Raw genomic sequence first — 27,612 nt, forward strand, 5'->3', positions numbered from 1 at the left:
AAAGCATGATCCACCTTTGACAGTGATTACCAACAAAAAGATTTTCAAAGAAGAGGAGAATATAAACTAAATGACAATCACACATATGGAAGGACTCTGTGAGGTGTGAAATACTAAGCAAATGTCAGTTCTCATTACAGCCAAATCTATCATTTTACTTAAAATTCCAAGGTGCTCAGTTAACATTTGATTTTAATCTTTATGCCAAGCCAGAATCCAAGTCTCTAAAATCAGTGGTTCTCAACTTTGCCTGAACATCAGAACCATGTGGGAAGCTTTCAAGAATCCCAATGCTCAGAGTGCACACCAGACCATTTAAATCAGTCTCCTGGGCCTTAGCGTTAATAATTTTTTGAAGCTCCCCACATATTCCAATACAAAGCCAAAGGTGAGGACTACAACTAATGGCATGCCTAAGGAAAAGACTCACATTTTGGTCTCCTCTAGAAAGAATTTAAAGTAGTTGATAAAAATTAATATTTAACTCCTTAGTACTCAATAAATATAAAGTCATATCTATCAAGGTCTGATAATTAAGGTAAGGATGTCATTCATTACATACATATTTTTATATTATCTTTTGAGTTTTGTGGACTCACACAGTACTGCTTCTATACTTGTTTTAGCTTCACAAGCACAAGAATTATTTTCTCTACAGTGTATACATAGTTTATAATCCTGTCTAGAAAAGTAATATATGTCCAAAATAAAAATCACAGTATTTAAAACTGTCTTCAGGACATGTAATTTATTTTCTTTCAGTACTACATTTAAAGAGACTGATAAAGCCTACGATGGAAGCAAAGATTTAAAGGGAACTAACACTTACTGGATGCCCTGCAATAGGTGCTTTCACAAATTTAGAAATTACTTAAGCCACAAGTACGTTGCAAGGAAGGTACCAATTAGTTTCATTTTCATCGATGTGGAAAGAGGCTCTTTTGTGAAGTAAAGCGCCAGCACCAGAATTCAGGCTCCGTTATGATCAACTCCAAGACCCTCCCCTGTTCTTCTATAAGAGTGTTTCCCATGCTAAATTTTTGGGGGCCTGAATTTTAAAACTGTCGTTACCTTTTAAGCAATATTAAAAACAAACAAAAAACCCTGAATGCTTAAAGATGAAATACGTTAAAATCTGACTCACTGGAGGACATAATATGTCCATTAGGGCAGCCAAGTTTACTCACTTTTGTGTAGAGCTTGGAATAAAGCTTTACCTGCCATATTTACGTTTAATTTCATTTTTGAAATGTATCATTGATAGGAAGAGATACCATTCTACAGGGAATTTTTTAAAAATAAAGGCCTTCAGTATGTCTAATCGCATAAAATCTTACAAGCTACACAATACAACACACATTCAAGAGTGTTCAAACGCCATGAAAGCACAGGTGGCATCTTTTCAGTACATTACTTCATCGAGACATAATCTTAAGTAGAGTGAGAACAAATGAAGAGGTCAGTTTTAGATTTAATGTTCATTTACCATCCAGTTTTACTGTAAGTTTTATGTTTGTCTGTTATAATAAATGCAAGTAGATTTTAATATTTTAGTGATTCTGTATTGAAAAGCAATTTTACTATTCTACCTGTGTTTCAAGAGTCTGAATCAGTTACAAACCATTCTCATATTGGAAAACAAGCTTAATAAAACCACCTAGAATTTGGAACTAATTACCTAAGAGAAGCAGAATTTGATATTATAAAATGAAAACAAAATACAGAAATAAACTGGACACTAGGATAAGATTATAATAATCATACTGTTGCCAATTTCAATTTTATGTGTTCATTAAAACTGCTTCATTATTCTTAATTGGGTTTACAAGAGTTAGAAATTTGAATTTATAAAACAAACTTACACCAATAAAATGCCATTATTATATACATATAGTTAGCTTAAAGAGTAGTATTAAAGAAAATTTGAAAAACACATTAATTAAGAGGAACAAGTGTGAGATAAAAAGTCTGAGTCTCCAAATATACTAACTTATGAAAAGGATCTCAACCATTGTTTAAGTGCTCTTTACAAAGACACTTAAGCAATGTTTCAAAAACTCCACATTTCTCAGTTACATTAATTACCAGAGCTGGAATCTCATTTTCTATCTTATAAGAAAGCATGTGTATGTATGTATGTGTACATATACACACACACATACATCATTTAAAAAGATAAAAGTAGCTTTTATCTAGAGGGTTTTTCTTTTAATTTTGAAAAGCACAAAATACTGAAAATACAGTGTGAAATTTCCTAATATCTATATGCCCTGAGACTAATCACAAAGTCAGAATGGAGAGTTTTCTGTGTTTCCAAAGCATTGTTTGTGGGAGCGGGAGGGGGGTGGGGTGAATTATATAGTTCAAGAACTGAGATGTATCATTTTCAGATATGAGAACTACTATTTTGCCTATAAACTAGCCATCTTATTTCAAGAAATAAACTATTACATCAAAAGCATAACTATTTTAAGTAAAAATTCTAAATCAAATGATTGATTAAAAAAGGAATTTCAGATGTTAAAATAGTAACTAAAGAAACAAATATAAAGCTTAAAATTACATTAAAAATAACCGATTTTAAGTATTTCGATGCCTTTGCTTATGAAAGTCAATTGTCCTGAACTGCAGGTATTAAAAGGCAGAAAACCAGGGATTCTGGCCATGGCTTTACTTCTTGATTAGCCATAAATTTGGGCAAATTCCCTAATTTCTTGGATCTCTCCTTTTCCATGTAAGCCAGGCACTAGCCAGAAAATAATCAGGATTAAAAAAGCCTTCCAGGTAACAAGGTCAAGCCCTGTCATTTTACAAATGTGGAAAGAGAGGCCTAGAGATTTTAGGGAACTATCCTACAGTCACACAGACACAAAACCAAACCTAATATCTAAATCCAGTACTTATGCCATGAAACTGCTCTAAATTTAGGAAAGTAGGTATTCTTTATATACAAAAATGGCTACTGGGGCTGGCCCCATGGCAGAGTGGTTCAATTCGTGTGCTCTGCTTTGGCAGCCCAGGGTTTCGCCAGTTCGAATGCTGGGCATGGACATGGCACTGCTCATCGAGCCATGCTGGGGCGGCATCCCACTTCCACAACTAGAAGGACCCACAACTAAAAGTACACAACTATGGACCGGGGGGCTTTGGGACAAAAAGGAAAAATAAAATCTTTAAAAAAAAAAAAAAGAGGCTACTGATTCACTATCAATAGTAGCAGGGTGAAAATGAAAGCTCTTATTGTCTTGCTCTTTTGGGATCAGTAAATAGGCTGTCCACATTGCTGGCCAGGTTAAATATAAATCCAAGTGTTTCTCTATGCCCTAAGTGCTATGATAACCAAGCTAATCACTATACAGAATTATTATTAGCACGGCTATTAAACTTTTGGGTTCCACTAAAATATTAAACATAAAAAGATTCAGAGACTCCACACTTGTCAGATCTAACTTTTCTTTATTTAAAATAACACTTTCAAAATTTCCATTGGTTCTTCAAGGAGAATTTTAGTTTTAAAAACTAAGATCAATCAATCATATAATACATGTGAAAAAATGCCAATGAGTACTTTTAAAATAATAGAAGGTATACAAATTTTCATTCTATAAACTTGTTAAAAAGCAACACATGCAACTGATGTTCTTCTAAGAATGTAGATAATAAAGAAATATATTTCTATCTGCATCAGTGACTATACTTACAGTTTGGATATTCTTTAAAAAGTGAAAATATTGTTTACTTCGAGATAAACACACTCTTTTCAGAACGACTAAGTTTATTTGCTCCTAACAAGAAATCCTATTAAAACAAGTTGACTAGAAATTCTTACTACTCATGGGGAATTATAATGAAGACCCCAAAGAAACGAAAATCTAAGAAAATAACATTTTGATAGTTTTTCCTTCCTTTTTCTTTCAGTTGTTATGATCAAAGATATCTGATAATTTATATATATAAAAGTTTGTAAATGAAAATAATGAAAAGCACAGCAATATAGTATCAAGCTGCCCAAGAAAAAAAGCTTAAAATTCTGTAACAACAAAAATAAACAAAATATACCCCACCCCCAATACACCATCATTGTTTAAAAATCCAAATTGTAAATTAGGAAAGTACTTTAGTCTATATTTCTAAGTCAAGCAAAGCATAATTAATTGCTCAGATTGATTTCTGTTGGCAATGTACTTTCATGATCTAACGTTTGCTTCTCATCACATCTCTTAGGGTAGAAATTGTTATTCCCACTTCATAGGCTCAGAGAGTTTACAATACCCATCCAAGGTCGTATGCTTTGTAAATCTAAGATTCAGAACACAAACCAAAAGTCTATGGAGAGTAGATCATGAGTAAAAGCATAGCAACAATAAGGGGAATAGTAGTTCCTAGGAAGCTGACAGACCCACCTGATGGAATGGCAGGTTTAAACACTAGCTGGATATAAAGATTGGAAAGATTCAGTGGAGTATGATTTTACAGGTCCCAAATACTGGCTCGGAAGGCTAAACTTTATTCAACAAATAGTGAAAAGCACTCAGGGATTTTTGAATAAGGTGTGATATGAGAAAGAAAAATTAAACCTGCAGCAAGGGGGGAAAAACACTTAGTGAACACTCAGCATGGTTCCATGCAATTTATAATATAACATATAAAAAAGCCAGAGAGAGGCAAGACATGAAGTGATAAGGCCTGATTCATAAGGTAAATTAAAAACCCTCAATTCCATATTGAAAAAGCATAATTTAGGGGGTAAAAATATGGTACAGTCTAATCAAATGTATTATCTTACTAATGAGATCAAACAACACTGATGATCTAAACATCAGGGAGTATCCAATGTTTAAAAATAGCCTTACCTTAGATCGGGTGATTCGGCCCTCCCATATCGATCCTGCCACTTCCCAACGCTTGAACTGGCTTTTCTGGAGGCAGTACTTGTCTGAGACTGAGAAGAGGTGCTGTTTCTGGTGAGATAAATTTTCTATGTTTTTTCTTACATATTGTTGTCTCTGACCCCCCTTGTTCTGTTTTTTTTTTTCCCTGACATGCTTTTTCTAAAGTCCTTTAGCATGTTCCTACAGGATCAATCTTTTCAAGTCACATAAACTGTTTGCTGTGGTACTAAGACTGCTAGTGGTATTGAAATATAGGTGGTTAAGTTAAGTTAAGACTTTCTTAACTTTATTTTTAGAAATATTTCTCAACATAGACAGTATGATGTCAAAATGTAGAAATGAGAAAAGAACCAAGGGTTTACTTTAAGTTATATTATCAAGAAATAAATTTCTGTGCTTTTATGAATTAATAACATTAATTTGTGCAGTTTCACCAAATCTTATTTGAAATTTTGGCATTTCTTTCCCTATATTCCTCAATAACAGGCATAAGTATTGTTAGTGTAACCAGTTAACAGTAACACTCTGATGTGCTTCATAAAAACCTACACTACATATGTATTTCATTATATTTATATATATTACAAAAATTCCATTTCAAAATAATTTAACTCTTTCAAAATAAAATTCTAAAGAAAGTTATTTTACCCCTGGTGACATACATACTCCATAAAAAGTTCAATTACTTATACTCTTGCTAATACTTTACGGGCCTAAGACGACCCTCTTTCAAAGCAACAGAAAAAATATGTTTATGTATCTGCTTATTTATGTAAAAGAAACACAGGAGAATAAACCAGAAACTAGATGAAATGAAATTGGTTACCGACAGGAGTAAGAAATATGGGAAAGAGTGACAAATCTGAGTATACTTTTGACTAGTCTTACCTTTGGAACTATGTTAAATGTTTTATATATGCACAAAATAATTAAGTCAATAAGCATGGAGGAAAAGAAACATTAATACTGAATGCACACGGAAATAATGAATCAAATTATATTTTAAATGATTAATATTACCACTCTGAAGGAAACTGTTGAACACAATATTCTCACTATATACCTTCAGTATGTAAGAAAGAAGAAATGAACTCTATTTAACAGGTTTATTTTTTGTAATGATGGGTGCAGAAGTTCTAATCTATTTTGTGTGTATTTTAGGATTAAGCAAATGAGTAAATATACTGAAATTGTTGGGAACTGATTCTCACTGCTGGAAAAAGGGAGATGTAATATGGAATAGGGAAAGGGAAGTAGAACCCGGGAATGTCAAATTGGAAGTAAAAGAAACATGATGGATGACTGCATGGTTAAAATTTTATAAGGAACATACATATGGTTATTTCATATTGAAATAGCTTGTTTTTCCTAGCTCTGGGTGCTGAAAAGGCCCAGAAACAGTAACACCCCAATAGCAATGAGCATAACTAGTGCTGAGATCTTGGTTTCTAACTATCATTTCCCACCAAAAGGAATCAAGGTGCCTTAAAGAAATGGCTGCTTCTAGGGAAGGGGCAGGGAAAGCACAAGATAAACCTGGAACATCCGGTAATGCCAGAAAGTAAAGAGATCCTCAAAAAAAGTGATGAGGACATATCAAAAGATCAGAAGAGCCAGTCTGAAGAGGCTCCCACAGACCAAATCTGGAACAATTTGAGCATCCATATGAATTACAGTATATATAAATCATATACATGTAGTTTATATACCATATATACAAATAAGCCATTACTTATAAGCCACACACACACACTCTCTCTTTCCCACAAAAAATAAAATTTAATGAGCGTAGCTGATAATAAATAAGTAAGTGGGGGAGGTGAGAAAGCTCATTTTTAAAGTAGAATGCCAACTAATAAATCTAAGAGGAATAACAGTCAGATAATCACTATTTTGCAGCTATTATAGTAATAACTGTTTAAAGCAACAATCATCAATCGATACTAAAATTCTTGGAAAGTTCAAAGGGAAAAAAGATATTTACACAGTCTCCTCAGAGATTACTTATTAAATACAAAGGAGAAAAACAGTAACTTTGCAGTGCAGAAACCCAAAGGAACACCACCACAACTAAGTGATTAAAGTTATCACTAATTACGGAATAAACTGACATCATGTACCTCCAGGCGATGAACTGAGAAGGACATAACATCAGTTACATAGTATTCTGCCCAAGAAGCAAAACCTGAATCTAATAACCAGGGAACATCAGGCAAACTTAGACTGAGGGATGATTTACAAAACAAACAGATTTACAAAATAAATTTTGTACTCTTCAAAATTCAATGTCAACAAATACAAATAATGTCTAAGAAGCTGTCCCAGATTAAAGAAGAACAAAGAGATAAGAGAGTTAATCGTTATAAATGATCTGGACTGAATCCTAAATCAAGGAGGAAAGAAAAGAACTACCATAAAAGATATTATTGAAATAACTGGCAAAATTTATGGCTTGTATATTAAACTACTGATTCATCATTAGATTTTCTAACCTTGATAATTGTGTCCTAAGAGTATGTAACAGAATGACCTTGTTCTTAGGAAATACATGCTGAAGTATTTAGAGGTAAAGGGACATGTCTACAATTAACATTCAAATGTTTCAGAAAAAAAATACTTTTGAGAAATTATAAAGCAAATACAGCAAAATGTTATTAACTGGTGAATCCAGGTGAAGAGTATTTAGACACTCCTTACACTTTTCTTGCAACTCTATATAAGTTTGAATTTTTATCAAAATAAAAAATTAAAATTAAAACAACAAATAAAGGGGGCACAACAGGGGTTTCTAGGAGTAATGGTAATGTTCTGTTTATTGATCTATGTACTAGTTACATGGTTGTGCTCAGTTTGTGAAAATTCTTTGAGTTGTACATTCATGACATAATATAAAAACTTTTAAAGATCAAAACATTATGATATATTAAATATTAACAATTTACTTGAGTATGTCAATTTGCTGGGCAGTACAGAAAGTTAGAAACCCAGAACTTCCACTAATAAACAACAAAAAAATCACTAAAAAAAGGTTCTGTGCAAAGATATCAAGAGCCATCTATATCCTAATAAGGCAATCAAAGATTTTAAACAATGGAAATACAGTGGTTAGGTCAGTAGTACAGCTCATTACTGCTAAATATTTCGGGTTCAGTCTCTCTTATTTCTTAAATGGCATTACTGTCTTCTCCCTAAAGTCAATGAAATTTACTTTCAAAGATGTCTCTCTAATCTTCATAAAAACAAAGAATAAAAGAGAAAAAACACAAGTATTTATTTAAGGAAATATTTCACAATGACTGAAAAGAATCCTTTGGATAAAGCAAAGATGAATCCAGAAAACAAACTTACTTTCCTAATGAGCAATGGGTACAGTTCTTTATATCCAAAAGCAACAGTACTGGCATGCTGCGTATGTTTCTACAGGTTGTGGTGGTAATTACCCACTCTTTTTTTAGTAGTAGTGATGGATCTGCTAATTTTTCCATCATTTCTTTACCTCCTTTGTACTGTCCCTTACCCACCACTATCCTCCCATCTCTCCTTAAATCCATGGTCCATCATTATAATCACTTCCTCAAGTACATTTTCATCTTCCTCGCCCCTCAATCCCTGTCATATTTGTCTCATGTAACCTCAACCTGTTAAATCCAATTCCAGATACTCTTCACGAACACAAGATGACATGAATAAGAGCAAGAGAAACAGACCCAACCAAGCTGATTTGTCTCACTTTAAACCAACAGCCATTAACCTCAAGAAAAGTTGGAAATGTACACTCTCTCTTCCCATGTCATCAATTTTTCACTCTATTAACTCATTCCTATCAGCATATAAAAATGCTGTAATTTTTCCCATGTCGAAAGAAAGCCCTTTCTTGACTCCACATTTCCCTCCAGGTACTGCCTAGCAATCCTACTTCTTTCCCCTAGTTTATCCACACACCCCTAAATGACTCTATCAGACCTTCTCCTCTCTTCTCAAACATTTAACACCCCCTTCCACTATCCTCAATTTCACCAAATAAGCCTGCATCCTATGCTGCTGGGAAAAATTAAAGCAATCAGAAAAGAAATTTTGGTTGTTCCCCCCACCACTACCTACCCACCCATCAACCCTTACCATGTCCTGCCTTCCCTTCTACTACTATGAGTGAATTGTCCATGCTCCTTCAAGGCTAACCCCTCCACTTGCATATTACGTCCCATCCCCTCTGACTTAAGGACATTGCTCTAACAACTGTCCCTTCCCACTTTTTGCATCATCAGTTTTCCCCTCCAGTAACTCATTCTGGTAAGTATATAAACATGCTGTAATTTCTTTCATTTTGAAAAGACCTTCTCCTGACCCCACATATGCCTCCAGATACTGTCCCATTTCTCCGCCCCGTCAAAAGAAAAAAAATCCTCCAAAAAATTGTCCATATTTTCTCATTCTAATTCCTCTCCTCCCATTCTCTCTTGAATCCATTCCAAAAAGTCTCTCTTTTTTTTGCAGGGAAAAGATTTGCCCTGAGCTAACATCTGTTGCCAATCTTCCTCTTTTGTTTTTTCTCCCCAAAGCCCCAGCACATGTTTGTGTATCCTAGTTGTAAGTCCTTCTAGTTCTTCTATGTGAGCTGCTGCCACAGCATGGCAACTGACAGACAGGTGGTGTGGTTCCGCGATCTGGAAACGAATCGGGGCCACCAACACAGTGAGAGCATTAACTTTAACGACTAGACCATCAGGGCTGGCTCCAGAAAGGTTTTTTTTCATCTTCACCTTATACCACTGAAAATGAATTGGTCAGGATCACCAAGGACCTTTGTATTTTAAGATCAAAAGGTCATTTCTCTTCTTCTGGGCGAATGAATCTGTATTATTTGATAGTTAATCATTCCTCCTTCTTTGAAATCATCCTTTTGAAAATACACACTGGGTTTTCCTCCTATCTCACTAGTCATTCCTCTCTACTGGTCTCTTACTGGTTCATCTTTATTTTTCTGACCTGCAAGGGACTGCCCCAGGGCTCTGGCCTCTCACCACTTCTCTATCAACACTTCTCTCTTTTACAATTGAATTCAGTTTCATAAGTTCATTTAAATACTATTTAAACACTGAGCACTCCCAAATTTACATCTCCATTCCATACCTTTCCCCTTTACTACAGATCTATATATCTACCTCCTATACAAATTTTCTACTTGTATGTCTAAAAGGCATCTCAATCTCATTATGTCCTAAACTCTTGGTCTTCTCCCTTCAAAAATCACTCCTCCTGTAGTCTCTTTCTCATTTCAGATATAAAAAATGTAAAAGATCTTTTACATCTTTTGAAATGTATCCAGTATCTGACTACTTCTCACATCAGCACCACTACCACCCTGGTCAGTTACCATTATCTCTTGCCTAGATAATTGCTACAACTTCCTAGCTGGCTTACCATTTCTTTCCTTAACCCCTCTGTAGTCTGATCTTAATAAAAGAGTGAAATTGAGACTTTAAAAATCTAAAGCAGATAATTTCATTCCTTTGCTCAAAATCTGACAGTGACTCCTCATTTATTTCACTTATGGGAAAAGCCAAATCCCTAATAATGACACCATGCCCCACATAATCTAGCCCAGGTTCCAAAAATAGAAAGGGGGGGCAAGGCAAAGTACAGAAAAACTACTGATTTTTAAATAGTTTAATTGGCTGAATTATGATAATAGCAAACTTCTATAGAGTATTTACTATGTATGTACTACTGTTCTAAAACACTTTACAAAAATTAATCCATTTAATATATACAACTACCCTATAAGGAAAGTATTACTACCACATTTTACAGATAAGGAAATGAAAAAATAACAAGATCAGAGAATTTGCCCAAGGACACACAGCTAGTAAGTAGCAAAGCCAGAATCTGAACCCCAGAAGTCTGGCTCTATAGTCCAAGCTCTTAACATCACTCCATACTGTAGTAGACCATTAACTCAATGAATGAAAGTTGACCTCTTTTAAAACATGAAAAAACCAAAAGAATACTACATATTAAAAGGATCAATATTCCTGAGCTATCATAACTTCTTAAACAAACATTTTATGAGATTGCATTTAGTTTAATATTTGGAAATGTCCATGACTAGTAATTGTCAAAAGGAGGAGAGAGAGTCAAAATCCAAGATGGCTTTGTAACATTTAATTCTGGCTGAAAGTTTCAAAAATCTTATCTTAGGGTTAAACTACATGCTCACATAAGGTCTCTTCCTGCATTTGTATATTATGAAATATAATCTCTTACAACAATTCAAAATTGCAGAATAACAAAACCAGAAAAGTATATAAAATAAATTTAAACAAGTAACACACAGGTAACTGATGGGGCTGAGAACTAACATTAGCTGGATCAGACTTGTTTCAGGCCCAGAGAAATAACTGATTTAAGACATCTTTATCTAACCCAAGATTAAACTGCTGACATCAAATTTCCCTAGTCTTAGCTTATCCTTAACCGTTTTCCTGGTAACAGGTTAACCATCTGTCATATTTAAGTTAAAAGGACATTGCCAGCATATTTGCCTCTTACAATTGGTACCTTGTGAAACTCAAAGTTAGGAATTATCACAACGAATCTAAGAAAGAAAAGAAAATCATTTTAATTTGAAAGCCTTTCCAGGCTAAAATTTCCACCATCTCTTCTACTAAAATCGGCAACACTTTTAGGCCAATAAATCTCGACTCAGGAAGTTCAGTAATTCTTTATGTGAGAATAATAAGTACAGAAAATAGCAAGTTCACTGTTGCCACCACTTCTTATGAACGTAAGATTATCATCTCCATTGTATATGTAACTATATATCATGCCTCATTCTTGCTTGTTTAGAGTTTTTTTAGATGGAACAGCACACAGAAGAGTTTTTCACAAAGAATTCATTTTTGTACTAAAACAAAGTAGAATGTTCCAGTTTTCTGGTAGAACATTGAGAGCTTTTATATTCATATAGTACTACTACAAGGTGAAGATGCCAGTGCCTGCAGTAAATTGAGTTATAATTCTCTAACTAACCTGCTTGGTGGGAGCCCAGTCTTGAACAAAGAAGGAGGAGAAGTAAATTCAGCTTTTGTAGATGGAAGTGCTGTTTCCTTCTCTGAATTTCCAGTTCTTCCCTGCTGTACCTTAAAAAAAAAGGTTATTAGCTTGTTTAATAGGACAAACATAATACACTGAAGACGTTAAAATAAATTTGTAACATTTGATTTGAAATTAAATATGAAGAATGTTTCATTGCTGATTATTTAGTAAAATTAACCTATTTCAGATTATCATTAGGTGAAAGGCACCAAAGATGGATTATGGGATCAAAATGTTCCCAACTATTAAAAAAAGTTCATATTAACGTCACTGTAAAAGCTCAATAAACTGTAACTCTATACAACTTTCATAAATTCTCTCAGATCACCACAAATAAGTCCAAGCTACTTGGGAATGACTCCGTGTTTCAGAGTTCAAGGAAGGCCTTGAAGATTTTCCCCTTTTATGTTTACCACCCTTATCTAAGAAAACCACCAGTGGCCATTTTAGCCATTCCGACCATTTTCTATTCAGACTATGATTTGCTATTAATGCAATGTCAATAATCCGCTCCTGCACTTCCATACCATTTCTCCCATTTTCCCATCATCATCAACAGTACCACCCTCCTGCCAGTTCAGTACACCTAGAAACTTGAAGTCAGTCATCTGTCTCCTTAATACCTCTTCTCTCTTTTTTATATTCACTTTTAAACCAGTTATCTCCTTACTACATAATTTCTCCCACATTTGCCCATCCTTTCTGCTCCTATCAGATCCTTTGAGTGTGATCCAGTTATACAACTTCAGACTGGTGAAATATCTTCTTTATGCTCTTTTGCTTTTATACTCACCTTCTTACCATAAAATCATCTTAATTTACAAAATTTAAACAAACTAAGTTCAAGTTACCCTACCCTTGAATAATATATCACACCATACTGTATGCTCTATTTAAATTCTACTGCCCTGGTCAGTCTAAATTTAGCAATACTCTCCTTCCTCTTGAGACAAAGGCCAAGAAAATCTCAGACACCTTGACTCTGATATATTCAAACCACTTAGTCAATTCCAGAAACCACCTACCTCTCAAATAATCATTATGTGAGAAAAAGAAACCCTTATTTATATATTTGAACCACTATAGTCAGCTCTCTTATTTACACTGCTGAACCCAATCTCTAATTGGTGCGTTCATGTAATTACGGTTTAACATTGGCATTTTACTTGAAAATGAGTTCCAGTGCTTAAAAAAAATCCATTTAAAAAGCACTGATCCTAATGAGGAATGATGAGGATGAGCACTAAGACAATGAGGACAGAAAGAAACGTATTTGATAGACACTTCACAGGTAAAACTAACAGAATGTAATGAGAGGGGAAATAAAAATGATTCATTCATCAAACATTTATTAAATATCTATGATGTACCAGAAGCTGAGATTACAGAGAGAAATACAACAAAATTCCAGACTGTGGGAAAAGACAGTCACACAACTAACAGAGCAAAACAATAAAAGCTATGAAAAAATCTATGGGATAAAAGATGCTATGAGAACAGAGAAAAATAAATGTATTACTCATCCTGGGGATGTCAGGAATACTCCAAGTTGACACTACATTCTCGACTGTTCCCCTGAGCCCCAGTAACTTGTATCCAACATTTTTTTTCTTTAATGAGGGATTATTCAAGATTTTATTTTATTCCTTCTCCTCAAAACCCCCTGGCACATAGTTGTATATTCTTAGTTGTGGGTCCTTCTAGCTGTGGCATGTGGGACACCATCTCAGCATGGCTTGATGAGCGATGCCATGTGCACACCCAGGATTCGAACCGGCAAAACTCTGGGCGGCCGCAGTGGAGCGGGTGAGCTTAACCACTCAGCCACAGGGCCCCCCCATATATCCAACTTCTTATATGTCTAATAAGCATCTTAAACTTACCATGGCCAAAACAAAGCTACTGATTTCCCACTATCCCCCGATCTGATCCTCTCCAAGTCTTTCCCATATAAGTAAATGGCACCATCATCTACCCAGTTGTTCAAGAAAAAAAAATCCTAGAAGTATGCAATACATATGAGCATCCAATTGTCAACTTTACCTTTACAATATATACTAAATTCAATTACTTACTATTATGTTCACTCCTAAAACCCAGGTCAAACCCACTACCACATCTCAACTGCTAAATTAACTTGTCTCTCTGCTTTGGTCTTAGCTCTGAAAAATCTATTCTCTGTACACAACCAAAGCAATCTTATTAAAAGTGCAAATCAACTCATGTCTCTCCCCTGTTCAAAATTCTCTAATAGCTTCTCAATGCAAAAAGAAAAAAAAACTAAACTTCTTATCATGGCCTACAAGGATTTACATGGTATGAGCCCTGCCTACCTCTCCGCCTTTGTTTTCCTCTACTCCTCCCCAACTCATCTTTACTAAGCCCAGTCACGATGGCCTTCTTTCTTGTTCTTTTTAACATATAAGTTCCTCCTTCATGAGGTCTTTTGCACTAGATGTTCCTTCTTCTTGGAATATTCTCTCCCGAGATCTTCTCATGGCTACTTCCTCCTAATCATTCAAGTATTGTTCAGATATCTCCTTGGAGTGGCCCTCCCTGACCACTCCCAAACAATCTATCACATTATCATTTTGTATTTTCTTCATAGAATTTCTCACTAGTATCATTATCTGAAGTTATCTTATTTTGCTGTATGTTTATTGTCTCTCTGCCACTATAACATAGGATCTTTGAAAACATGGATTATGTAGTTCAAACTGTATCCCAAGTACCCACAAACAGTGCTTGGCACGCAATAAGTGCTCAATATATATCTGTTATTTGATTGACTTTGGCACTCAGCTTAAATGTCACATCTTCAAAGTCTTTCATAGGACATGGAGTTAATAACTACGTAATTTTTGACATGATTATCTAATTAATACTTATCTTTCCCATTAAGTCAGATAAACTCTAAGAACACAGAGTCTCTGTCTATAATGCTGACCTCCCCTCCCACCCAAACCTGAAATATTTCCCAGCATAGTCAATGCTCAATTAAAAACTGGAAGAGGGAAGGGGCCAGCCTGGTGGCACAGTGGTTAAATCTGCGCACTCCACTACAGCAGCCTGGGGTTCACAGGTTCATACCCTGGACGTGGACCTACACACCACTCATCAAGCCATGCTGTGGCATTGTTCCACATACAAAATAGAGGAAGACTGGCAAAAGATATTAGCTCAGGGCCAATCTTCCTCACCAAAAAAAAAAAAAGAAAGAAAGAAAGAAAAGAAAAGAAAAGAGGAACGGAGAGTTGGAGAAGAGAAGTGGAAGGGGGGGAAAAAAGAAAGAGGGAATAGAGCATAGATGAGAGTATTTACAACAGGGGGAAAGTACGAAAAGGTATCAGGAAGACAGTATATATAAAGTACTGTCAGGAAGTACATCACAGGAAGACAAACATATAAAAAGTGATTGTGTTTCCTAACTTAGTTTTCTTTTCTCTTTAATTTCTTCATAATATACTCATTATATCACAGAATTCACAAAATGCATTTCACCATTTTCTGCAACCCTCCTAATCACTCTGCATTATCATTATCCACTTGTCTTTAGATGTTGCACTCAGGATTATAGAGACTCAAAATTTATTTAACCAGGGCATAATCAGACTATATTTTCACATAATATTTTAAGAAATAACTATAAGACACCATGACTGATTTTTAAAAACAAATTCATGTCAGATCTTACATAACCAAATGAAAGCTGACTGAAGACTGTAACTTGAGAAGCTAAATATTTACCCAAATTATGCTACCATTGTACCAAAACTTAATTTTGCACAATTTCTTTCAGCTGCCCCTTACAGCATTATTTATGAAAGATTAGTATTACAAACAAAACAATATCTAAAAAGAAATTTGTTAAGTAAATTGTAGTACACTCAAATAATAGATAATGGAACTATTTAAAGTGTTATTTTTTTTTAAGATTTTTTTTTTATTTTTTTCCTTTTTTCTGCCCAAAGCCCCCTGGTACAGTTGTATATTCTTAGTTGTGGGTCCTTCTAGTTGTGGCATGTGGGACACCACCTCAGGGTGGCTCGATGAGCGGTGCCATGTCTGTGCCCAGGATTGGAACCGACGAAACACTGGGCCACCTGCAGCGGAGCGGGCAAACTTAACCACTCGGCCACGAGGATGGCCCCTAAAGAGTTATTTATCAAAAAACTTTAATAACCTAGGAAATCATTTACCAAATGTTATGGTGAAAAAGAAAAAGTAGAAAACCACATAAATTATCACAATTTTCTTTCAACCCACAAGAAAAAAAAGACTGGGAAAGTAGCAAAATTTAAGACTTTGAAAGCACGTGAAAAAATACTAACTGACTGACCAGACCAAAGAGACCTGAATCCTAAGTCAGCAACGCCAAAGCAAAAACTTAGTGATTTTCAGAGCAGGACCCCAAAGGTTCTAACTGACAACTTTCTCCCAGAACATTTGAATCAGCCAAGTATAAACCATCTAGGCAGGATACCAGAATGTCTTCTCTGAAAAATCAGATTACCACAAAAAGAAAAAACAAAAAGCAAAACAACCTAAACATACTAACATCAGGGACTGTGAAAAAAGCTTAGTCCTACAGTAAGACCTAGTCAGCAAATTCCATTCACATGCACAGACCTTTCAATCACTCTTTGGTGGCCCCCTCTCTCATGAGTGAATGGCCAAGGATTGACAAACATTTGAGAAAAGCCCAAGTCAGAAGGCAAAAACAACAAACTTAAAAATCAACTTAAAGAAAATAGACTATGCAGGAAAAGAAACAAACAAGCTACCATTAATATGAATATCTTTTGAGAGATACAGGAGAAAAAATATTCTATTACTGCATGCATGAACACGAATAGAATACTACAGGTAAACACAGAAGAAAAATCTTCTTGGATATTAAAAATATAACAGAAATGAAAAAATGAATAGAAAGGTTGTAAGGGTGAAGAAATCACTCAGATAATGGAAGACAAAGAGATGAAAAATAAGAGAGAGAAGATAAGAAAATTAAAGGACCAAATAAGAAATCCAATATTTGAATAGGAGGTCCAGAAGACAGAAGCAGCAGAGAAGTAGTAAAAAAAAAAAAAAATAGGAAAAAAGGTCACACAAGTGAAGGATCCGTGCTTCCAGATTAAGAGGGTACAAATGAATACCTGGTACAATGGATCATGACAGACAAAGACACATAATCATGCAATTTCAGAACGCTGGTGACAAAAGCTCATACATACTTTCAGAGAGGAAAATAAAATCATCTATGCATGTGTGCACACATGTGTGTGCATGTATAAACAAAAATATTTTAAGAGAAAGTTATGTTCAAATTTTTCTTACACATGCATCTTACGCATTCCTACTATAGTCACTCCTCTCTTGCCACTCACCTCAAATTATACAATTACACATTGTTTTTTGCACTCAATTGAGTGACTTTATTTTTCTACCTGTCGAACTTCACTCAACTCTTTTCATTTTGTTAAAACAAAAAAACCCAAAAAACGAAACAAAAAAACTTTATTCATATTGAAGTATATAAAAGATTAAGAATGTCAAAATGTTAATAATCATTGAGGTACTATAATAAACACACAGGGGTTCATTTGTACTATTCTATTTACTTGTTAGTATGTTTGAAAATTTACTTCATGAAAAGTAAGAAGTAATTTTAAAGAGGCGGACAAGTTGCTTGTCTCTCACTTGACTAAGGATGAAAAAAATCTTTGCCATAGATATGAAAAGAACTTGAATTATGATTCTTAAATCTGTTCCTTTTTTCATTCACTAGTACAAGTTTGGGTCCTCATTCATCTCATTTCTACAGCAGAGCAATAACTCCCATCTGGCCTCTGAGTCCCTTTTCTCCTCCTTACAATATATAGCTTACTCTAGTGCCAGTTTTTTTCTCTAAAAACCAGATTTGTTAATGCTATTCTCCTGTTCAAGAACTTTCAAATGGCTTCCTATTGCCTACACAAATATCTGCAGGCTAGTTTACAATTAAGGTCTTTCTCATCGCGGCCCCATTTCTACCATTTTCAGGCTTCTCTCCTCTAACATCTCTTATCCACCCCAGCTCTCCTTTCATGCTATCTGGTTTTGCTCAGACTGCTCTCTCTGCCTACAATGTCCTTTACTCCCCTCTCTCCTACTAATGAATACGAGCTCATATTTCAATTATCACCTTCCATTTGAATCCTTCTAGACCCCACAATGTAGGGTAACCAACTATCTCCTCTGAACTCCCTACTGCACTTTGTCAGTACCACCAACATAACCTTATGTTGTGGTTAGTTCATACATACACGTCACTCTTGAATAAAGAGATTCTATCTTACTACAGCATCTAGCACAGTGCTGGGCACACTGGAGGTGCTCAGCTATATCAAAAAATTGGGGAAGTTTTTTCATTCTATCTGTTTGTCACCAATCCTAATAATTCTAGTTCAAGTGGTAGATAAATGGGTAAGAGCTTGGACTTTCTTTTTCCAACCACACCATACACTGCTGCCAGAACACTGTTACTTCTAAGTCACTTTCCTGCTCACAAATAGGCAACAACTCCTCCAACTCATCTTCCGTGTTTCTACGCTTTCTAGAATTGAACCACACACTCCATAGCCATCTCCTACTCCTTTCCAAAAAGAACTCTGATCCAATAAGGCTAATTTTTTAAATAATATGCTCATCCACTTTTACTCAGTTAAAACATGAGTTTCTTTGCCCAAGCCATTTCCTAAATCTGTAACACTTTTTCTTCTCTTCTCCACACTCTCAAGGCTTTGATTAAAATAGCATACGCTTCTCTACTACTGCATCCCATTTTAGGCTTTTTTGTTTAAAGACACAGAAATAGGAAGGACCAGGGCCAGCCCAGTGGCACGGTGGTTAAGTTCACACACTCGGCTTCGACAGCCCAGGGTTCACTAATTCGGATCCCAGATGTGGACCTCTGCATGGCTTATCAAGCCATGCTGTGGCAGGCGTCTCACATACAAAGTAGAGGAAGATGGGCATGGATGTTAGCTCAGGGCCAATCGTCCTCAGCAAAAAAATAAGAGGAGGATTGGTGGCGGATGTTAGCTTAGGGCTAATCATCTCTTCCCCCCACCAAAAATTAAAATAAAATGAAATCAAAATTAAAAACAGAAATAGAAAGGACCTATATATAGCACCCAATGTACTTTCTAATCCCAAAGTAATTTCTAATCAACTCTCTCATTTTTACCCTTTCTATAGCATTTTGTCTAAAATATACATTTCGGCACTTAATATCTAAGAAATTTACCTCTGCTTATTTTGGATACCAATTACATCTTTAGAATTGTTTTGTATTTGCCAGAGTTGCAGAATAGATAGTAACAGAAACTTTTCCAAAATTCAATATAAATCAAACTGAGCCTGAAACGGTCAAATGCTCCTACACACCCCTGGTTGCAGATTTTGAACATTACCAATAAAATATATCCTCAGACCACAATATCCATAAAGAAAACATGTGAGCCACACACATTATTAAAATACCCTGTTCCCAAATCAGTATTCCTAACTGGATGAGTAATATTTAAGCATGTTATCAAGGCAAGAAAAACCATTGAACTACATTTGTCAAATTCAAGTCCGTATTCATTCAGAATCAAATAAGCAGAAGAGAACAATGACTTCTCATATAACCACAAGAAAACTCAAAACAATTTTTCGATAAAAAACTCATTCATGATGGCTACCTTTAATAAGAGACCAGCCCCTAGCAGTTTTTTTATTCTTTAGTTTTAGAAGTCTACTGCAAACAGATGAAGTATACAGGAGGTGGTAGTTTACAAAAGGAGTTCTCATTCCCGTTAGAATAAAATAAAAAGCAACCCTGCAAACTAACTATTTCATCATCAAGAAAACTTTTCTATCTATTCATTATAATCATGTATACAATATATTCAATGCCTAACTACACAGATATCACCAAAAAGAACCTGAGGACGATTTAAAATAGGATAGACATCATCACACACTCAAAATATTTACAGCAGAACAAGAACCAAATACTTACCCAAAGAAGGATGTAAATTAAAATTAAGTTCTCTATACAGAACTGTGTCCAGCAGAGCGGCTACATCTGCGGATATAGCACATGCATTGCATAAGGCAGTATTTTGGTGGACAGGGCTGCAGTCCCAAAAGGGGCACAGAAAAGCTCCTGCCCACAAAAGTTCCCTGAGTATACAACCCAATCCAAAAGCCACTCCCAGTCTTCATCCCAGTGTCACTCAACACAAGAATTAAGGGAAACGAAGAAGAGTACAAATCAGGTTTTGAGACAAGTTTGTAGGTTGCTATGTAAAAATATAATACTGTTCTTTGGACCAGGTGTGTGATCATATGGAATGGAGAAGCCAGAAGAAAGACTTGATACCCAAGTGGTAGTGTCAATCTGCAAGTCCCTCACTAAACCTACTCCTTTTAAGTATTCATTTAAAAAACCATTGGCTTTATCCTGTTCTGCTGAGTCTTTCTTAGAGACCCTCAAAGACTGCCTAAGATTCTTCAGATACCTTAAACCACAAGAGACATTACACCAATGTGTTGTGTCACACAGATAATAAGCAGTATGCCATCTTCCTTATCATTTAAAAGAAAACTAGGAAAAATAAGTCTCCAATTCTGATAAAGATTACAGCATGATCCACAATAGAGTTTAGTCTGTTGGTACGAACTTTTATACCCTACAAACAAACACATACTATGACTCAAAATAAAATCACGACACAAAGCAAGAACAGTTTTACTCAGCATTTGTTAGTAAAATAGAGTATAAATCCACATGCTTGCAAAAGTGAAGATACAACAATCAGCAAATTTGTAAGTCACCAGGAAGCTGAAGGTTTGGAAAAAAGATAGCTATTTCCACTTTAATTTCATCCCTTGAGTAGTGGTATGGGAGCAGACTCAAGAACAAAAAATGAGAGCAACCAAGGATAATTTACTAAAATTCACCTTAAAAAGATTGAATCTGCCATCTTGGATCTCTGCACCTGGTGTAACTTCCATAGTACAGTCTTCGGCCTAAGTTAAATAACATATTCCCCATTAAGATACCACATAATTTTTAATTGATAGGCCATATAAAGACAAACTAGCTGGAGCTAGTCTGTGACTTGAAACTAAGAACATCAGATAATCATTAATATGAAACTCTGAAAGGGAAGGAAGGGAAAAAACAAACATAGTAAAAAGAATGGAATTTTTAAACTATCATATAGCATTTAACCACCTTTATAGGGAAAAAGTGATTTATTTGGGGAGTAAAATTGGGACAGTAGAACAGACTGGGATATTCTGGAATGTTTACTAATTACCGTAATTTTATTTGTAGTAGAGGTAACTGGTATAACTTCAAGTCCCATCCGTATCCTCTTTTGTTTTTCACAGTAAGCTTTCCAGGTATCTTCATTAAACCCATAATTAAAATAATCAGAAAGATCAGCACCTAAAGACAAAACACATTTTTAGTGTACAAGTATTTCAATTCTATTTTCATGCAGCATATAAAATATAACAAACTATAAAAATATAAATTTAGAGTTCTGTTAGTCTTATCAGTCCTTCTAATCTTACCAGCTCTCCCAATTACCATCATAAAACGGGACTATAAAAATCTTTGACCAGATTATTTCCTTTAGAAATGACATCATAATAAAACAATATGCAAATCTACTTTTATATAATGCTAGGCCACCAGTAAGATTTAATAATACAGGTCATTATTACTCATCATGTGTTTAAGACAACAAAAATAACATTAAAAAAATAATATTCTAAATTGATGCTGAAAAATACTTTTCTAATGACTGTTTATATTAAAAATCTTTCGAAATTGATATAATCCACGATAATCTTACCAGGTTTACGCCATGGTTTATCTTCAAAAGAATCCAAATCCACCTCCAAGAGTGGAACTCCATTAATGCTTCCGGGTGCATCAAGGTCTACCCCTTTGACTTTTGTTCCTATTTTATAAAATTGCAAAATGGTGAAGGAGCTACAGCAACAAAAAGCTGAGAGATACCATAGACAAACAGAAAACATTGACACCTTTTTACTATTGCTAGCACTAAATATGGCAATGGTTCCAAACAAATCATTAATGTTTACCATAAATAAAAGGTGAGGTCAAACTTTATGGTGTAGCTGTAAGACAAACTGGATAGAGAGATTAGGGATACTAATGTTACTGAGAATAAGGGATTTCTGCACCAATAAAAAGTTGCTAACTTTCATATTTTAAATCACTGTTTTTGTCCAGCCTGTCAGCTAAGACAGGTTTTTACCTTTTAAAAGGTTACAAAACAAACAAGTAAAAAAAAAAACCCCAAACAAATCAAGTGACAGGAACCCTATGTGGTCTACACAGCCTAAAATACTTATGATGTAGCCCAGAAAAAGTTCGCCCATCTCCCTGATATATGGTCAAAAATTGCTCTTTTTGGTTGAGCTGTAACAGCTAATACAAATTTTACCTGTAGTTCCATAAACTCTTCCTCCTGTCTTGATGTTAAGATTTACAGGTGCTGTACCATAACTCCTAAACGCAAAATAATAAAAATTATCCTGAGAAACTTAACAACAGCAATATATTCAATGTGTACAAATAAATTATACCCACATAGTAAGTAGATAGACTGACACTGGCTCACACATTTTAGAAAATGTTTTAAACTAATTCTAAAGATCTGTCACTTGCTCAATAAAAGATAAAAACAAGTAGTTTTCAGAAGTCTGACCTGTTTTCCATCTCAAAACCCTACCTGCCACTAACTCAATATCCCATTGTAACAAACTTTACAAGAAATTTGGCTGGGAAGGGAAGAATAATTAATGTCTTGTCTTCATTTCCTTGTCTCCTAGTTATTCAACATACAAAAATCCTGCAAGAATGAAATTTCTCTACCTTGTTCCCAAATCCAGTGATCTCCTTTTAGTACTTCCTCCATTTGATATGGTTGATAAATCCTCTTTCAAATACCCATGGAGTACTTGTGTCCATAACATGAATTCATTTACATGAAATTCAAAAATAAATACAGGGTGAAGGCAGAACAGTGTTTGGTGGCGGTTGGTGGTTAATGACTGAGAGGAAACAAGACGGAAGTTTCTAAAATGGTAGTAATGTTCCCTATCTTGATGTGGGTTGTGTTTACATGAATGTACACATTTGAAAAAAGTGAGCTATATTTTTTTTTAATGTAGCGTAATACACATGTGGTAGAGAAAAAAAACAAAATCTGGAGTCAGAGAGACCCAGTTTCAAATACAATTTTTCTCTATTATTAGTTATGTAACCTTGGCCAAGTTATGTAAGGCTCCATGGACCTTGTACAAATTTTCTGTAATATGCATTTATAGACAGTTCCTTACTTTTCTACAGAATGCAATCTCGTATATGAGTAAGAACATCAAATATACTAACCAAAATAGACTTAAACATTATCACAGAGATTAGGGAGAAGGAGATACAGGGGAGTGGGTAAGGAAGAAGGCTTGATTCTCACAGAGCAAAAAGATATTAGCAAGACCTCAAGTTATGGACAACGTTTTCAGTGATATATTTCTCACCTTACGTTCATGTTATTTCATTTGGTTCCTTACCCTCACAAGTTTCATCAACTGGACTTGTAAAGATTCATTGTTTTTGATCTGCCTAATGACTTCCATCTTTTGTCGCCAATGTACTAAATTTATGAGACTTAGGTTATTCACTTACATTAGACCTATCATTTTTCTGTTTTCTGCTTAAAAAAAGGATAAATGTAATAAAATATTCAAATAATTGTATAATGGGCCATTGCTATAACTGTAAAAGTATGAAGCAGCACAAATTGAACGGTTACTGTCAAGCAGCACTATCATTACCAACTTGAAATGTTTAATCATCTCACTGACTAATTAATTCATTTAATAACTGCTTCAGCACCAAAAACACATGAGACAGAGTTCTAGGCTAACGAGAGAGAATGAGGAGCTAGACAAATATGGTTCCTGTCCCATGATGCTTACCCTTGAACAATCTAAATACATCACAGCAAAGGCATTTTTGGGGTATCTATACATGATATACAAAAGTTCTAGCCGTTTGAAAATCAACTGTACAAAAATCAAGGAATTTCTCTAAACGGTCTTACAGGACTGCTAAAGGATAAAACAGGATTTATGAAAGGCTTAGCCATGAGTTCAATAAATGAACTTCTTTGTTTCCCACTTAGCCACTCTCCCTTCCTCATTCTGCCTTTTAAACATCACATTTCCTTTTTAAAGCCACCAAGCCTTTGCATTGCCTGTAGAGAAGGTTACCTATCTGGAAAATTGTACTTAAGCAAATCTGATACTGTCCAATAGACCCCCACAAGGTCTCAGACTTCTCTAGGTGCTAGATCTTACATACTTGGGTGTCTAATGGAACTTCAAAATATATGCATCAAAAAAATTTATTCTAACTTGCTCCTTCCACATTATCCATGCATAGTAACATACTTACGTACTCAATAAACTGCTCTAGAAACCTCTAAGTCATTGAGTCCTTTATCTCCCTCTCCATCTGCAACCAACCAGTTACCCATGTTATTTCTAGTTATTATTCACTCAAATATATCTTATTTTCCCCTCCATCCCTCTACTGCTGCTGGCTTAGGTTGGATTACCATCTCATGTGGACAATTACTTTAAATCTACTAATTTCTATCTAGTGCATCTCAACTACTGCTGTTAGTTACCTTTTCAAATAATCTGACCTGCCTAAATCTTCGAAGGTTCTGTGATGACATTGTAAAAAGTCTTAACTCCCTCCTTAAGTGGTTTCAATCATCCTTTCTCATCTACCTTATCCTCCAGTCATGTGGTTCCTCCTAGCCATGCTTCCACTACATCTAAGTAGCGCCCTCTGCCTGAATCATCAGTCCTCTTCCTTCTATCTTAAGAATTATCCAAAGAAGTTCAATCTTACCTCCTCTGGGATGTTCTCTTCGACACCTGTCAACTTCTAGCAACTCTCTTAAAGCTTTCAAATCGCTTTGTACATGTTTCCATTCTAGCACTTATACTACACTCAAAGTATTTCCTCACGTCTGTTTTCCTCTTACTTCTGGTAAATAAGGACTGTTTTATTATTTTTCATATTCCCATCATCAATTAACACAGTTCCAGACAAACAGTCTTTAAAAAGTATTTACTGAGTGGATGGATAAATAAATCTCAAAGATACAGCTAAGAAACCACCTCTCTATACAAGACAAATTATTCCTACTCTAAGATTTGCTTTTCTTCATAGCTTACTTATAGATAAGATGAATTTTCTGACAAAAGTATGTTACCTAAAAAAATGCTATTTCGTACTTCCTAACAGCTTACAATAAACCAATTCACTATTGTTCCCTGAACACAACTTGCTCTTTAAATTTACTTCTGAAAATGCTGTGCACAAAGTAAACATTCATCAAATTTTATTTTCTCACTGGCTTTCTTTCAGTTTTCAAAGGATATATTTTGAGATATCAAGGTTAAATAAGCTTTATACCCTTTAGAAAGATCTGTAACTTACTTTGAAATGCATTAAAAAACACATAAAAAATACACGGATTGATAAATAAAGGCATGGATAGATGGTATTTATATATATGTGATAAAGCAAACATAGCAAAATGTAAATTGTATAATCTCGGTGACAGATAAATGGGTGTTCGCATATCAATTCCTTTAACTTTTCTGAATATTTGAAAATTTTCCTAGTCAAATATTGAGGAAAACCGTTCAAAGATGATTGGGTTTTTAACATGCAGTCTGTTTAGTCAATAAACATTTACTGAATACTTACTACATGTAAGGCAATGTGAGGAATAAGAAAATTCATAAACTATGCTTTCTACTCTTAAGTCTAAAGGCGATAAACTCATCCAAACATAACTACAATTCATCAAACTAGAAATTGCTATAAGAAATAAACTTCAGATAAAGTACTATGGGAGTCTGTGCATGTAATATTTGCATGCAATTCCCACCAAAAACTGGTTGTATTAATAATTAAAAAAGTCACTATTTGCCTTAACTGTTCTATATTTGTAAATAACTTTATGTAACAGCATTTATTATACATGCAATGATTATTACAGTGTTACATTAAAGTGTTTCTTTTGCATAATGTAGATGGTAAAGGCCTATTAGCATAAAGGCCTACTAGTGTTGTATTATAAGCCCAATACTAATTACTTAAGTGAGGATGAGGAGAACATGAAGAGTTATGTACCTTTACATGAATAATTTAGTCTTTTTTCAACCCTGCTCCCTGAAAAGTTGCTGGGGTTTTAAAATTACATAGGCAGTCATTATTATAATGCAAAACTGACTACAACAAATACTGATTACCTTTAAGCTTCCTGAAATAAATAACTTTTGAAAAAATGGCTCTACTGAAAAAATAAAATATTCAAAAGTATTTATGTAAATATTGGTTGATTCCAGATAAGGCAACTTAATGAACTATAGCGCAATTAATGAAAAGTTTATGTTCCCAATGCACAACTACCACATTATATATCCAATCTGAAAAACATGGAAAAAATATTGACTCTTATTCTACCACCATAACAAAATCACAATTTGTACCTTAATACATTCCCTTCCAAACTTTCTGTAAGATTCTTTATGTGCTCAGTGAGTCAATGACAGTCCATTCACTTGATCAGTTTTATGGACTACAAAACTTCAGATAACATATTGGTCTAAAAAGCCTACAGGATAATTAACAACTTGAAAAATACACTATGAGGAGCAATAGGAAATACTTTTGATATTATTTTTACTGGACAAAAAATTTAAAATCTAACCTCAGGTTTGGATAAGCAATAAAATGGAAGGACAATACAGATGAAAACTGCAATCTACAGTTTTCTAAGTAAAGAATTTGTAGTACTCAATTCATTTATAAAAACACTTTAACTTTAGAAATCAAAAACTGCTGCTTTCATGTAACTTTACCTAATTATCTTTAGGAAAGAAATATTTCCAAGGTCACATCCCTTTTTATCATGAGATATAACTGACATATAACATTGTATTAATTTTAGGGGTACAACATAATGATTTGATGTATGTATAAATTGAAAAATGATTACAAGAATTAACACCCATCACCACATAGTTATGAGCTTTTTTTTCTTGTGATGAGAACTTTTAAAGATCCACTCTCTTAGAAACTCATGGTGAAATTTTAAAAGCGTTCTTTCATATCACGGTAAGATAGAAAAATGTAAAGACAATAGAATAAACTACTAATGGTTTGATATAAGCACAGTACCTTTGATTTAGGCACATAATCATTAGTTAAAAATAACTTACCCATACTGTGGTGCTCCTGTTTTAATGTCTCCTATAGTGACATGAACATCATCCTCATCATCATCACTGTCACTATCACTATCATCTTCAGTCTCGGTCACTTTCTAAACCAACATAAACAATTATAAAATATATTCAATAATCCATTTCAATATTTCATACAAATAACTAAAAAAGTAACCATTTTGTGTTTTTTTAGCTAGTTTTAGAGAAAAGAGTTACAAGCTCATAGTATTGCTACCTA

General features: G+C 34.6%; 1 protein-coding gene across 16 annotated transcripts in view; it reads right to left on the reverse strand.

The window, feature by feature from the left end:
- Positions 1-27,612, reverse strand: part of LOC124236887 (pre-mRNA 3'-end-processing factor FIP1) — a 71,861-nt gene that overhangs the window by 35,009 nt on the left and 9,240 nt on the right. For 4 of the 16 annotated variants that reach the window (XM_046655841.1, XM_046655839.1, XM_046655844.1 and 1 more), the window contains 7 exons: positions 27,369-27,472; positions 22,502-22,566; positions 21,884-21,991; positions 21,341-21,471; positions 20,979-21,047; positions 11,922-12,031; positions 4,854-4,961 (listed from right to left, as the gene is read on the reverse strand). In XM_046655841.1, the coding sequence (XP_046511797.1) occupies positions 4,854-4,961; positions 11,922-12,031; positions 20,979-21,047; positions 21,341-21,471; positions 21,884-21,991; positions 22,502-22,566; positions 27,369-27,472 (695 nt within the window). The remainder of the gene's footprint in view (positions 1-4,853; positions 4,962-11,921; positions 12,032-20,978; positions 21,048-21,340; positions 21,472-21,883; positions 21,992-22,501; positions 22,567-27,368; positions 27,473-27,612) is intronic. The other 12 variants (XM_046655847.1, XM_046655843.1, XM_046655849.1 and 9 more) reach the window with 3 other exon arrangements.

This window comes from Equus quagga, chromosome 3 (assembly GCF_021613505.1).
Source record: "Equus quagga isolate Etosha38 chromosome 3, UCLA_HA_Equagga_1.0, whole genome shotgun sequence".
Lineage (NCBI taxonomy): Eukaryota > Metazoa > Chordata > Mammalia > Perissodactyla > Equidae > Equus > Equus quagga.